The sequence below is a fragment of the Nilaparvata lugens genome, chromosome 7, assembly GCF_014356525.2.
Source record: "Nilaparvata lugens isolate BPH chromosome 7, ASM1435652v1, whole genome shotgun sequence".
Taxonomy (NCBI): Eukaryota; Metazoa; Arthropoda; class Insecta; order Hemiptera; family Delphacidae; genus Nilaparvata; species Nilaparvata lugens.
This window is the reverse complement of record NC_052510.1, coordinates 58,643,978-58,659,575: the sequence shown is the minus strand read 5'-3', so window position 1 is coordinate 58,659,575 and position 15,598 is coordinate 58,643,978. Positions and strand designations below refer to the sequence as shown.

Genomic DNA, 15,598 nt, shown 5'->3' with positions numbered 1-15,598 from the left:
GTCTGTCCCTGATTCCACCAATATTCTCATTTTCAATCGAGGAGTACCACAAAAATGTGAGTGGGAATTGGAAAAGACTGCGAAAACTCAAGTATACTCAGTTATACCTCCAAGCAGTACTCACTTATTGACGGAAGCAAGTAGATACTCCAAGATGGAAATTATGGAAAGGGGAGGCAGAAAATAGGCTTAATAAATGGTGTGATTGGCAAGGAAAAACGAGTTTCCAATGCTAGGGGGAAATCTCCACTTGATACATCACAAAATACAGCTTTCAATTGGCCATATTATTTTCCAAATCGGGTGAACAGTGGTAGTAGATAAGGAGTCAACCAACACAAAACTCCATTTTTACGACAAAAATCGGATGCGATATTGGATGGAGGGGCTTTTGAACGTACTTGGAACGACATAATATTCTCATTTTATAGTGATTGAATTCGCGAGACTCGATATTTGGCCACTTCAAACGTTGGCCAAATCATGGCACTACAGTTTGATTTGACGCTTCGAAATCAATTCTTCTGGAAAGGGTTAAGAGTCTCTCCGATTCAGGGATTGAATTAGATCTTATATATGCTATCGAAATCACAATGAGAATCAATAATCTTAGTTATCTAGAATCAATAATCATAGTTATCTAGTATCTAGTTGATAATCTTACTAAGCATAGAGAAACGATAGCATAAGTAGATATCCCATGGTATAGGGCATTTATGTCGCAAGTTTTACTGTTATCCCAAACCGATAGTTCGCATAGTTCTTTCCTATGCAGCTGTGTGACGCTGGTAGTCTCTCAAATTGTGCCGTTCTTACACTCTCACCCCAACAAAACCGTAAAAATTGACAATAATCGACAGTAATCGGCTTGAGATAACAGTAAAAGTTGCGACATAAATTCCCTATACCATGGGATATAAATTCATTCATTGAAGATCGTCAATTTGCTAAATTTAATCAAATGGCTAAATGATGTAAGCCTAATCTGCCTTTGCTTTAATCTGTTTATATTATTGTTATATTTGAACTATTGGTTAACTTGGCCTGACTACCTCGATTTTTATCAGTACTTTTGTTCTTTGAATTATATTCAGGATCGATTTTTTTTGTATTTTTTAGTTCTTATTATTTTTTATTGTATTTCTTTTCTCAACTTTAATATATTTTATCTATTATTATTTATTAAGTTAAGTTTTTCTTGTTTTGAACTGTCCTTTAGTTCTGTTCAGTGATGCTCCTGCAATGCGGACGTGACTTGTCATCAAGGTCTTTGCATGCAGTATTTTATTTCGTGCATCAATTATTGTGTATTTTTGTAAAACAGTGTAGCTGTGCTAGATTACATTTCATCATCCTATAATGAGAATTAATACAATTAGTATTATCAGCAAATTTCATATTTATTCGGTTAAAAAGTTGTCTTAAGTATTGTTTTATTATTCTTATTTGCTATCTTTTTTTTAGTTTTATGCGCTGTTCTGTTGTTGTAAATTGGATGCGAGATAAAGAATCTTATCTTATATCTACTTACGCTATTGTTTCTCTATGGTTCAAGGCTCTCTCCCAACAGGACAAAATGATGAGAGTGCAGTATCTCTATAAGACACTCTCTCTTGGGTTAACAGCCGTAGGGCTGGTTGGCAGCAGCTCTCTATGCTTTTCTGTCGTCCGCTTTCCGCTTCAGCTCGTAGTATGATCCACATCTCATATCCCGTAGCAATTGTTCCATATACTCCAGCCTAGGTCTTCCTCTCATATTCCCTCCCTCAACCATTCCCTCCATTATCCTTGTCAGTAGAGTGTCATGTCTGATGATGTGGCCAATCAGCTGTGCTCTTCTTTGCTTGATCCACTTCAAGAAGTTCCACTATAAGACACTTTGTGGAAATATTTAATGACTAAAGATTTTGTAAAGTGAACAGCAGCTACAAGACAACCAATTTCGGACTATGTGTAACCTTATCTATCTTTGTGAGAGAAATAGCACAAGGTTACCTCATTTTTCCTCTCCCTATAATTTTGATGATGTACTTATTAAATTGATAAATAAAGATGTTCCAATATTCTTCCCAATAATTACGGTACTGAACAGAACAGATTATATTACATTTTCTATGATATTAGTTCTTTCTCGACTATTAGTCGTATATATTCGACTTTGTTCAAACATAATATAGATTACCTAAGCTTGATACCTCGTATATTGGACGCCATTCACTAATTTTCCATCAGACACAGTAGATAATAATAATAATAATAATAATAATAATAATAATAATAATAATAATAATATCGTGTGACCTGGCTGGCTCAGGTCTGGTGTCAGAGTTTTCAGGTCGCAACTGATCAATTTCAGGGCCTCTGACATGACCTAACGACTGCTTTTTAGGCAGCCAGGACCGACAGCTTAACGTGTCCATCTGAAACACGAGAGTGGCCCGAGATAAATATCCTGCCCGGGCCGGGAATCGAACCCGGGCCTCTAAATCATAAAGCCAGCATCTGATCCACTCGACTCCTACACAGTAGATTGGATGCCATATGCTACATATACGTACCTCTAACTTCAACACAAGCTGAGTTTACACCAAAATTTATAACGAAATGTTAATATTGAATGAAAAAGACTAAGAAATTGTCAAAAACCACAGATTCATTGATACTTAGAAAGACCGGTTTCGGTTATTACACCATTGTCAATCTCTGATAAACTATCATACTGTGGTTTATCAGAGATTGACAATGGTGTAATAACCGAAACCGGCCCACTTCGTGGAACATTTCTTGGTGAGCATTAATTTCTTCCGAGTTCCAGATCAATCCAATGCAATTAAATTGAGTGCATGCATGATTAGAACGCATTTCCCGCGTTTTATTTCTTGTTGAAGATAAGAAAAGGGAAATCATGCGAATGTTGTGTCACACATGGGAAATAATACAACATTTCAAAGGTAGCTGCGCTGTTATCTGAACGTCCCACACGCTTTACCTGGAAGACCAAGAATTTGTCATTACGAGTTATTCTACGCTCCAGTGGGCTTGCATGCTTCAAATTTTATTTTAACAGAAATGAACTTCCCAAGCGTGAAAAATTCCAAATTTTCATCATTTGACGCTCAAGCTTCCCAGTCTTAAACAAGATAGAATAGTTTGAAAGCATTCCACATAAGCAAAAGCATAAGCCCTGGTTCTTAGAAAGAGCATGCTCAGACGAATTCACGCAGGTATTTATTCGAAGAAATAATTCCCACTTCTCCTTGTCTCATCTATATACATATCTCAGATCAAACTGTTTGACTAAAAATGCGTGAAATGTGATTTTCGAGCATGTGAATGCCAATCATACTTTCACGCGATATATTATCGCTGGTCAAACGCACAGAACTCTTATCGGTTTACAATTAGATGAGAAGAGATCACAGGGAAACTGACTTAAAACTGGGTATATCATTTAAATTCCTTTGTACTAGTAGTTCTGTGAACAGTAGACCTCACGCAGTATTCTCATCCACAAGTACCTGATTGAAACTATAGACCTTATGGAAATACAGCAATAGACTGGCTTCTCCACACATCTGTGTAATCACTTGTCAGCTGATTTATGATGAATAATTCTATAGTCTGATTTTTACTGTAATATTGGCGTATGAAGGAGGCTCCTTTTTCCTTTTATATTATCCTTGAAATGCAAAATTTCCAAAAACACCTTGTATATACGTCGACGCGCAATTAAAAAAGGAACATACTTGTCAAATTTCATGAAAATCTATTACCGCGTTTCGCCGTAAATGCATAACATATAAACATTTAAACATTATGAGAAATGCCGAACCGTCGACTTGAATCTTAGACCTGACTTCGCTCGGTCAATAATTATTAATTCTTAAATGAATGAAAGAACTAGAATAATTTAGGCATATTTATCGGTTTCAGGTTCAATCGACGATCTGGTAATTAAATTATCAAAATTCAAAAAAATTATGCTATTCATAATTTAGGCGTGTTATCGGTTTATGCCTAAAGCCGACAGGAGAGCTGGATATATCATTCAAATTTCTTTGTATAATTATTAATTATTGAATGAATGGAAGAGCTTGAAACTGAAACAATGTTTCAAAGTGGATATTGGATGGTGAAGCTTTTTTACAGTAGAACAGATAAAAATAGATTAGAAACTGCATTTGTTTAAATACTCATAAATGAATTAGTTTAAATGGGAGATTTACAGCATTTAATTGGGATCTTCGTTCAATTATAATCATTCTTCACAGTAGAAATTCTGACTAAATTGTAACGACGGTTGGTTCAAACTCAAATTGTTCTGAATTCAATTTTTTACTCAATTTGATATTGAGTACTTTTCTGATAATTCTTGAGTAACTTCAGTAATTTTTTGATAATATTTCGATTCAAATTACCAGTTTCTTGAAATATGTACTGTGTTATCAGTTAGATGATAAGCTATTATTAAGCTGAGTTTACACCAAAGTTATTAACAAAATGTTAATCATTATACTGTAGATTCTATTAGATTGAACGGAACTAGACAAACACATGTTCATCATGTGTATGATCAGTCTATCAATCCTTATAGATGCTATTAGAATGAACATATTTTATCATACACGTGATGAACATATGTGTTTGTCAAGTTTTGTTCAATTTAATAGAATCTACAGTATAGGGATTAAGTTATTAACATTTTGTTAATAACTTTGGTGTAAACGCAGCTTTAGCCTCCTGTGTTGTTTCTGATATTATTCCATCCTTCCATATCATCGATTTGGTTTTGTTAGTTACTAATTTCCTTCACATTTTGTTGGAGAGGAACCAAGTTTCTCTCTTGTTGTTCAGTTCTTATGACTATATTTGGAATACTTGGGCGTGTCTCAATCGGTCTAGCTCTGAAGCTCTCAAAAGCTCTAGCCTCGGCCAATGACAGTCGAGCTCAACCACCATTGGTTGACAGCGAATGGCCAATCGCAGAGCGTCATCTACACTATAATATTATTATATTATTCTGTTGCTCAATTTTAGAGCTTTCAGTTTACTAGATACCGTATTGATAATAGTGTAACAACCGTAACTTAGATTTCAAGAACTATTTTTCTGATAAATTGGTGGTTTTGACAATATAGAAATGTTCTTATTCAAAATGGTTCAGCAATGTTCGCAAACTAATAATGAATCTCTTGTCATTCACTGATGAAACTAATAATTTACTGATGAATCACTAATCATTTCTGAGAAGCTTTAGTGATTTTTTGATAATATTTCTATCCAAATCACCAGTTTTTTAACCAGATCACTCCCTTGTTATCGGATGGGCACGTTAATTGTCGGTCCCGGCAGAAGTATGCCAGTCGTGAGGCCCATTGACGGCTTGAACTATATATTCAGGCGGTGGGACCTTCCCGCAAGGGACTCCCCACCAACAAAAGCCATACAAATTCACTTTTTACCAGTTTCTCGAAATATGTAATGTGCTACAAGATTTATAATATTCTCAGCTTTTTGTGTTGTTTCTGATAATACTCCATCATTCATATCATCGATTCAGGTTTGTTAGTTACTGATGAATCGCTTTGACATCAGATTTTAATAATGATCTATTACTAATTTATTATGAATCACATCAAACTAGTTCGATTTATCACATCATAATTCGATTTATCTTGATTAAGTATTCGTATAAATAATTTTGAGTTCTTCCAGCAGCTTTTCCATATAGAAAGTGAATAAGTCTTCCATTGTCGTTTTTTCGTCTGCTTTGGAGGGTTCTCATAAAATACCTATTTCATTTATAGGTATGTTATGAACTGCTATATTCTGATTCAGTATCAAACATTTCATGATTTACAACATAGTTTTGAACGAAATATAAAATGAGGATCAAATATTCATCAACAAGATAGGATTTAAAACAACAAAATAAAACATGAGGATCAATTTTCAATCTTCAAGATAGGATTAAAAACAACAAAATGAAACATATGGATCAATTTTTCATAAACAAGAAGGGATTTAACAACAAGATAGGATTTGAAACAACAAAATAAAACATGAAGATCAAATTTTCATCAACAAGATATGATTTAAAACAACAATAAATTAAACATGAGGATCAAATTTTGATCAACAAGATAGGATTTAAAACAACAAAATAAAGCATGAGGATCAATTTTTCATCAACAAGGTAGGATTTAACAACAAGATAGGATCAAAAACAAAAAGATAAAACATGAAGATCAAATTTTCATCAACAAGAGAGGATTCAACAACAAGATAGGATCAAAAACAAAAAAATAAAACATGAGAATCAAATTGCCATCAACAAGATAGGATTAAAAACAAAAAAATGAAACATATGGATCAATTTTTCATTAACAAGATAGGATTTAACAACAAGATAGGATTAAAAACAACAAAATAAAACATGAGGATCAAATTTTCATCAACAAGATAGGATTTAAAACAACCAAAAGAACCATGAGGATCAATTTTTCATCAACGAGATATGATTTAACAACAAGATAGGATTTAAAACAACAAAAAAAACCATGAGGATCAACAAGTTAAGATTTAACAACAAGATTTGAAACAGCAACATAAAACATGAGGATCAAATTTTGATCAACAAAATAGGTTTTAAATGTGGATCAGTTGTAGCTACACCTGAATATCGAGAAGAACTTGTGATTCTCTAGAAATTTCTTCATATTTTAACAGTTGACAGTGATGACTTCCACGCCACCGATCCAGAAAATCCTAGTCGGTGTTCAAGTACGTGACATAGATTGTCGATTCCCTACAACCCAAATATTTATGCTCCCACGAACTCCAAAATTGATATATTCTGTTAGGGGCCGCGAAATCAGATCTTGGTGACAATGAATACTAGATGGCACATCCTCGATAAGACAGCTTCGTTTCCTAAACACGTACTGGTCGCTCTTATCTTCATAGGAGAGACATCAAAATCGTGGACATCCCTTGAAGAACAGCAAAACGGGGGAATCTTTTATTGTGTGTGGGGATGACATCGCTTGTGAGGGTAGCTGGCCACCCTGTTACCGAGGGTCAAACGGGAGTCAAAATCCAGGGGATGTAGTTGTGTTTAGGCCCACAGAACATGGGGGAGATTGTCATCTCTTTGCGCGAGATTAAAGTCGCTTGTCATTCGATTTTCGGCTGAACGTTGATAAGAATTCCCGTATTGCTGCCGGATGATTCAGTAGCCGTGGATTCCGTGGATGCCAAAGTGAAAAATGTTATTCCCTTTCTGCGCAGAGTGAATGGTCGGACATTGCTGGCATATCGTTCAGAAAAGGGAAAAAATAATGGAAATGGATTTTTCCAATGGATTCCCTGAAAGTATAAACTCATACTTCATAAATAGGCTGTAAGAGAAAATATATCATCATAAATAATACAATCAGTTCTACTGAGCTGTGGAAAAATTGTCGTTCTCAACATTATTTTTATACATGCAATAATATCATTTATAATATCTATTCTATTATTTATAATATTGATAATTTGATTACAGGTTCATGTACACGATTTTTGCATACTACCAGTCTTCAGTCTTCTATCTTTCATCATGAAGACATCATATGCTTCCTGAATGAATTCCAAGGTTTTGCATAGTTTTTTTGAGATCTCAATGAAATTAAAGATGTTTCGGATGGACACGTCTAGTCGTCGGTCCCGGCTGCCTAAAAAGCAGTCGTTAGGTCATGTCAGAGGCTCTGAAATTGATCAGTTGCGACCTGAAAACTCTGACACCAGACCTGAGCCAGCCAGGTCACTCGATATTATACTATTATTATTATTATTATACTATTATTATAGCTGTATTCAACCATAGAGAGAAAATAACATATTATGAAGATATTTCATGTTATAGGTCGTTTATGTTCCAAATTTCAAGCCGATTTTTTGTCAACTCAAGCCGATTATAGTCGACTCTCTATAATTCATTACTGTTTTGGCCGGGTGAAAGTGTAAGTACGGCACAGTGTATGAGAAACTACCAGCGTCACATTTTACATAGCTTCACTAAAAATAACCACTATTAACTGCTTCTATCAACAATCAACTACTAATTAATATACCATTACTCTTATAACTACTGTAGTAGGACTATCGGTTATAACATGTACGCCCTATATCATGGGATATCTTCTTATGCTATACGTGTTTTCTCAACAATTCAACTTAATCATCATTTTTTCATTTTCGACATTCGATTAGTTTGTTACACTAATGTCAAACAAAGTCAACGGTTGTTGCAACGTAATCTGCATGTTCTTAAACGAATATTGTGTTGTCTTTGATATTGTTGATTAGGGCCTACCGACAAAAATGGAACAATGCGAATTATTTGCGTTATCAAAATATGAACGATTTTCAAATTAATAAGAACAATATAAAAACTTGTAGTACCTTTTTTTATTGGAAACTTTAAAATAGTTCAACGTTCCGACCATAACTCAGGCCATTTACAAGTTTTTATTAATTTGTACACAATTAGTCGATATAAGTGAAGTGTTTTTATGATTTTCAAATTGTATACAAGTTTTTTCATGCATTCAATAGTAGATATAAAAGGCCGGTCCTGGGACACAAGTGTCCCAGGACCGGCCTTTACCTCAAGGTCATCCAGGTCAACCACACCCACCTCAAGGTCATCCAGGTCAACCACCCCCAACCTCAAGGTCATCTAGGTCAACCACCCTAACCTCAAGGTCATCTAGGTCAACCACCCTAACCTCAAGGTCATCTAGGTCAACCACACCCACCTCAAGGTCATCTAGGTCAACCACACCCACCTCAAGGTCATCTAGGTCAACCACACCTACCTCAAGGTCATCAAGGTCAACCACACCCACCTAAAGGTCATTCAGGTCAACCACACCCACCTCAAGGTCATCTAGGTCAACCAGACCTACCTCAAGGTCATCCAGGTCAACCACTCTAACCTCAAAAAAAAAAAAAAATAAAATAAAAAAAATAAAAAAAAAATTAAAAATAAAAAAAAGAATTAAAAATAAAATAAAATAAAAAAAATTAAAAAAAAAAAGAAAAAAAAATTAAAAAAAAAATGAAAATAAAAAAAAAAAAAATTAAAAACACATAAAATCAGGAAAAAAGGGAAAAAAGGGAAAAAAAAATTCCCTCCAGATCCTGAACTGGGGTATAAAAGGAGTTGTTCTACAAGGAGTGGGACATTGTGTCTTTGACAGTCGTGCCATCAGTACGTGTGTGTACCACCAGTACGTGTGTGTGATTTTAGTAAAAAAAAAAAATAAATAATAAATAAATAAAAAAAAAAAATAAAAACACATAAAATCGAAAAAAAAAAATAAATAAATAAAAAACACTTAAAATTGGGAATAAATGAGAAGAAAGGGAAAAAAAAATTCCCTACTGATCTTGAACTGCCCGCCGGTCGCCCCCGCCAGTCGCCCGTTGCCGCCGGTCGGAAGAAGTATCATATTCTATATAATTTAAGTCTTTAAACATAAATCCTCTATGGTGTAGTGGTTAGCAAGTCAGCTTTCTGAGTTGGAGGCTCTATGCTCGAATCCAAGGTGGTAAAGGTAAGTATTAAAGGTCAGTATCAACAGAACCAGAGGATATATTTTTTGTATGTAGTGGGTAGACTGGCCCACCACTACCAGTCATCCCGCTGCCAGTCGTCCGGCCGCCACCGATCGCCCGGCCGCCGCCGGTCGCCCCCGTCGGTCGCCCGGCCACCACCGATCACCCTGTCGGTCGCCCCACCAGTCGCCCCACCATCGTCACCAGTCGTCCCACTATCGCTGTCAATCGCCCCACTATCGCCGCCAGTCGTCCCACTATCGCGACCAGTCGTACCACTATCGTCATCAGTCGTCCCACTATCGCCAAGAGTCGCCCCACTATCGTCACCAGTCGTCCCACTATCGCCACCAGTCGTACCACTATCGTCACCAGTCATCCCACCATCGCCACCAGTCGCCCCACTATCGCCACCAGTCGCCCGGCCGCCGCCGGTCGCCCCACCACTGGTCGCCCGGCCGCCGCGGTCGGCCACCGCCGGTCGTCCGGCCGCCGCCTGTCGCCTGGCCACCGGTCGCCCCACCGGTCGCCTCACCGGTCGTCCGACCGCCACCAACAGTCTACCTGCTGCGGCTGGCATTTGTCCCGCCGGCTGAGCATGAGCATTCTCAATGACCCTAGTTCCTCCTGCCACATGGACCATGCTCACCAGTATTCAGCATGTCTGTGGCAGGATGGTAGGGTCATCCACTCAGTGGTCAGTCAGTCACTGTTCAGTCACTGATCAGTCTGATCAGTAACTGATCAGTCACTGTTCAGTCACTGTTCAGTCACTGTTCAGTCAGGAGCACTCGGCACTTGGTATGGGTCCAAAATGTATAAATAGCTGAGCTCAAACTCTCAGACCTCAGTATACTGATAAACACTGACCAGTATGTATATCAAACTAAGGAACCATAAGCCAACATTGGAGGAGGTTGCTCCTAACATATTGGAGATTGCTAGGTTGAAGCGTGAAATCAAAAGGAGGCATAAGGAAATCATGCTGGGTAGATGGATTGCAGAAGAGAAACATGTGGAACACTTCAAACCTCTAGCTGAGCCACTAGTCAACCTAGTCGAAACCTTCCAACAGATGCCAGTTCAACAACCACAACTACCTCCATCAAGAGCTTCCAAGAAGCGTCCCAGGTATCTGAAGCCTAGAATAAAAATGCACTCCAGGCATGTGAAGGGTAGGCAGAGACAATCCAAGCCAGAGTTGTTATCATTAGAACATCGTCCTTTCTCAACAGCATCAACACACCACACATATCCTACTCCACCAACAACACCATTTGTTAAAGATGCCACATATACAAGGCGTGGACTTACTGGTGCAAGTAAAGCAAAACATAAGCTCCAACTCTCCAGCATTGATGAAGAGTCACCAACATTTGAATCATATGGAACTGGAGAAGTTTCAAGTCCAATGGCAGGCACCTCAGGAGTTGGACGGCAACTATGGAAAGCAGGAAAGCAGGCATTTGAAGAGGATGAGGGTGAGGAGTATAATATGAGTAGAGGATATGATGATAGCAGTGATGAGGAGCTGTCTGGAGATGGACAGGATGATGATAAGAATGTTGAACAATTATTGAATGAAAGTCATGGTACAACAGTTCAGAATATCCTTGATCAAACTGATCTAGCTGGAAAACAGGTAGCTGATTACATTAGAGGATCATTGAGCAAGGACAATGACGATTTTGATGACACTTTTGGGCCAAGAGTGAGAGACAATGCTTACTACCCAGGCAATAAGTATTTAACTTTTGGAGAGAATGGTGATGAAATTGTGCTGACTGACCCTGTAGATCAGGAAGAAAAGACCTTCACAGCTACATTGGGACTTTGTGAGTTGATTTTTAAGAAGAATCCGAATCGTGTATTAGTTGAATCTGCTGACAGACAGGCCTATGGAGAAATATTGAACTGGACCAGTGTGTACAGACAGAACAATGATCCAAGAGGTGAGATTGTTAACTACAACAAAGCCAAGTATAAGAATACAATCAAACGCCTTTTGGATGATAGCAGAGATGGTGGTCAAAGACATTCTGAGAGACAAGTGACTGGGAGAGGATCTATTGCTCCAAGGCGTGATTTTAGTAAGGAGAAAAGTCAGAAGATCTATAGAGGAAGAGGTGTTCTGTCAGCTATCAAGGGAGCTGCTGGTACAATAGTTAATAAGGCAATCGACATTCTACCAGTTGAACTTCATATCCCTGGCTATCAATACTGTGGACCAGGAACAAAACTTCAGAAGCGATTAGCACAAGGTGATCCAGGAATCAACAAACTTGATCAGGCTTGTAAGGAGCATGATATTGCCTATTCCAAGAGTGGTGATACAGCAAGCAGAGCAGTAGCAGACAGCATCTTGGCAGAGAGAGCCTGGGACAGAGTGAGATCTGATGATGCGGGGGTGTTGGAAAAAGCTGCAGCACTAGCAGTCACCAACATTATGAAGGCTAAGGCAAAATTTGGGGGAGGTATGAAAAGATCATTGAAGGAAGTCAGCAGGGTGGTCGAGAAGGGGAAGAAACAAAAGATTCAACCATCGAAGAAAAAATCAATGAAAGGAGGTCGAGGTCTTTACTTGAGACATCAGAAACCAAAGGTTGGTACAGGTCTTTACTTGAGAAAGCAGAGAAAGCAGAGGAAACTGATATGGAGGAGGACAATGAGGTAGAGGTGGAAGAGGAAGAGGAGGAAGAGGAAGAGGAGGAGGAGGAAGAGGAGGAGGAGGGAGAGGAAGAGGAGCAGAAAGAGGAAAAGGAGGATGATGTAGTGGTGAGAAATACTACTACACCTATACTTTTGACTCGGAGGAGCATCAATTACCTGAAGGAAAGAGGTTGTGAGGTGATTCAACATCAATGACAGGGTATCGTCTCTAACTGAAACAGTGTTCTAGAGGTATCACTGAATATCATCCGAAGACTATCAGACAACATAGAAGACTTGCCAAGGACTAGTGCTGGAAAAGGAGTCTACAAGGAAAAGGAATCTACGACATCACCTGCTTGACATGGACCAAGGAGAAACATCATGGATACATCACTTTTCTGCATACTCAATATGATAAACAACTTGGATTTTGGAACAGAGATATACCTGCTTGTAGTAAACATTTCAATGAAATGGATGTTGAATTGATCAATAAATAGCTAATTGTATTCCAAACTGTTTACTTATTACCTACCATCTCCTTAGATATAGTTTAGCTATAAGTATATTCTGAGTGCCACTGACTGCGCTCAGAATGCTCATGCTCAGCCGGCGGGACAAATGCCAGCCGCAGCAGGTAGACTGTTGGTGGCGGTCGGACGACCGGTGAGGCGACCGGTGGGGCGACCGGTGGCCAGGCGACAGGCGGCGGCCGGACGACCGGCGGTGGCTGACCGGCGGCGGCCGGGCGACCAGTGGTGGGGCGACCGGCGGCGGCCGGGCGACTGGTGACGATAGTGGTACGACTGGTGGCGATAGTGGGACGACTGGTGACGATAGTGGGGCGACTCTTGGCGATAGTGGGACGACTGATGACGATAGTGGTACGACTGGTCGCGATAGTGGGACGACTGGCGGCGATAGTGGGGCGACTGGCGGCGATAGTGGGACGACTGGTGACGATGGTGGGGCGACTGGTGGGGCGACCGACAGGGTGATCGGTGGTGGCCGGGCGACTGGTGGGGGCGACCGGCGGCGGCCGGGCGATCGGTGGCGGCCGGACGACTGGCAGCGGGATGACTGGCAGTGGTGGGCCAGTCTACCCACTACATACAAAAAATATATACTCTGGTTCTGTTGATACTGACCTTTAATACTTACCTTTACCGCCTTGGATTCGAGCATAGAGCCTCCAACTCAGAAAGCTGACTTGCTAACCACTACACCATAGAGGATTTATGTTTAAAGACTTAAATTATATAGAATATGATACTTCTTCCGACCGGCGGCGACGGGCGACCGGCGGGGGCGACCGGCGGGCAGTTCAAGATCAGTAGGGAATTTTTTTCCCTTTCTTCTCATTATTCCCAATTTTAAGTGTTTTTTATTTATTTTATTTTTTTTCGATTTTATGTGTTTTTATTTTTTTTTTTTATTTTATTTATTTATTTTTTTTTTTTTTTACTAAAATCACACACACGTACTGGGGTACACACACGTACTGACGGCACGACTGTCAAGACACAATGTCCCACTCCTTGTAGAACAACTCCTTTTATACCCCAGTTCAGGATCTGGAGGGAATTTTTTTTTTCCCGATTTTATGTGTTTTTAATTTTTTTTTCTATTTTTATTTGTTTTTTTTAATTTTTTTTTTTACTTTTAATTTTTTTTTTTATTTAATTTTTTTTTTTCATTTTTTTTTCAATTTTTTTATTTTTTTTTAATTTTTTTTTTTTTTTTTATTTTATTTTTTTTTTTTTTTTTTTTAATTTTTTTTTTTTTTTCATTTTTTTTTTGAGGTTAGAGTGGTTGACCTGGATGACTTTGAGGTAGGTCTGGTTGACCTAGATGACCTTGAGGTGGGTGTGGTTGACCTGGATGACCTTTAGGTGGGTGTGGTTGACCTTGATGACCTTGAGGTAGGTGTGGTTGACCTAGATGACCTTGAGGTGGGTGTGGTTGACCTAGATGACCTTGAGGTGGGTGTGGTTGACCTAGATGACCTTGAGGTTAGTGTGGTTGACCTAGATGACCTTGAGGTTAGGTTGGTTGACCTAGATGACCTTGAGGTGGGTGTGGTTGACCTAGATGACCTTGAGGTTAGTGTGGTTGACCTAGATGACCTTGAGGTTAGGGTGGTTGACCTAGATGACCTTGAGGTGGGTGTGGTTGACCTAGATGACCTTGAGGTTAGGGTGGTTGACCTAGATGACCTTGAGGTTAGGGTGGTTGACCTAGATGACCTTGAGGTTGGGGGTGGTTGACCTGGATGACCTTGAGGTTGGGGGTGGTCAACCTGGATGACCTTGAGGTTGGGGGTTGTTGACCTGGATGACCTTGAGGTTAGGGTGGTTGACCTGGATGACCTTGAGGTAAAGGCCGGTCCTGGGACACTTGTGTCCCAGGACCGGCCTTTTATATCTACTTCCAATGTTCCTTATTCCCTCGATTATGACAATACTTTTGGAACTTGAAAAATGGATTGTTGACACACTTTTTTGATTTATTTCACATGGACGTGCAGTCAATATTTCAAGTGAATAAGCAATTTTTTTCACATAGTGACTGGAGTACTTTAAGCGGCAAGCGTTTATTTTCAATAATTTTCCTGTATTCTTGCTTCTTCTGTGATCTATCATCACAGAAGGGTCGAGGGTTAAGTGTAAAAGAGGGCCGGCTGCGGCCCAACTTCGCCATCCCAGGTTTTGAATAAAGGCAGCTAATCAATCAATCACTCATTGAATCAAATGATTCATCTGTTAGTAACAATACCGAATGCAATTTTATTATCATATAGATGGGAAACAACTCTTGAAAATTAAGACATAAATAAGACATCATCAACTCGTAACTAATTTGAACAACTTGTCACGTTATTCTTTATATTTAAATAACGATTAGCCTCCTGCTTGGCATCAGTCGGTAAAGCATGAGATTTGATATAATTAGGTCGTGGTTTTCTAATAGTATTCAGTCTTAAAAAATCTTGATAGGCCTAGATATGGGCTTCTCCTATAACTCTTGTAATTCAATAAATAATAAATATATATAAAAATGATACTTATACTATAGTGTTGAGGAATAAAAAATAAATTGCACACCATGAACGTTCATACATATATTAAACAATAATGCAAAAAATAAATCGAGGCAAAAATATATATAAAGAGCGATAAAAATTATAATATAAAAATAGAACAATAATTTAAATCAGTAAAATATCACAGGCTAAATTTTATACTCTAGATTTATGGCACGAAGCATTACCATGTGCCTTTATCTTAAAATCATATGCGTTCTTTTGCATGTAGTTGCGATATGCGCTTGCTAATACTTG

The 15,598-nt window shown here is 38.6% G+C and overlaps 1 protein-coding gene across 1 annotated transcript; it reads left to right on the top strand.

Annotated features, from left to right (window-relative positions):
* Nucleotides 1-10,832: 10,832 nt before the first annotated feature.
* Nucleotides 10,833-12,928, top strand: LOC120352234. Its single transcript, XM_039431989.1, has 2 exons — nucleotides 10,833-12,195; nucleotides 12,853-12,928. The coding sequence occupies exons 1-2, from the start codon at nucleotides 11,018-11,020 to the stop codon at nucleotides 12,926-12,928; spliced, it is 1,254 nt and encodes a 417-aa protein (XP_039287923.1). The 5' UTR covers nucleotides 10,833-11,017.
* Nucleotides 12,929-15,598: the final 2,670 nt, after the last annotated feature.

What these genes read in the sequence shown, in the direction of transcription:
- LOC120352234 (XM_039431989.1), top strand. Translation starts at nt 11,018, where the DNA reads ATGGCAGGCACCTCAGGAGTTGGACGGCAACTATGGAAAGCAGGAAAG. An exon ending in CGAGGTCTTTACTTGAGACA is followed by an intron (nt 12,196 to 12,852) that starts TCAGAAACCAAA and finishes GACTGCGCTCAG; the next exon opens with AATGCTCATGCTCAGCCGGC.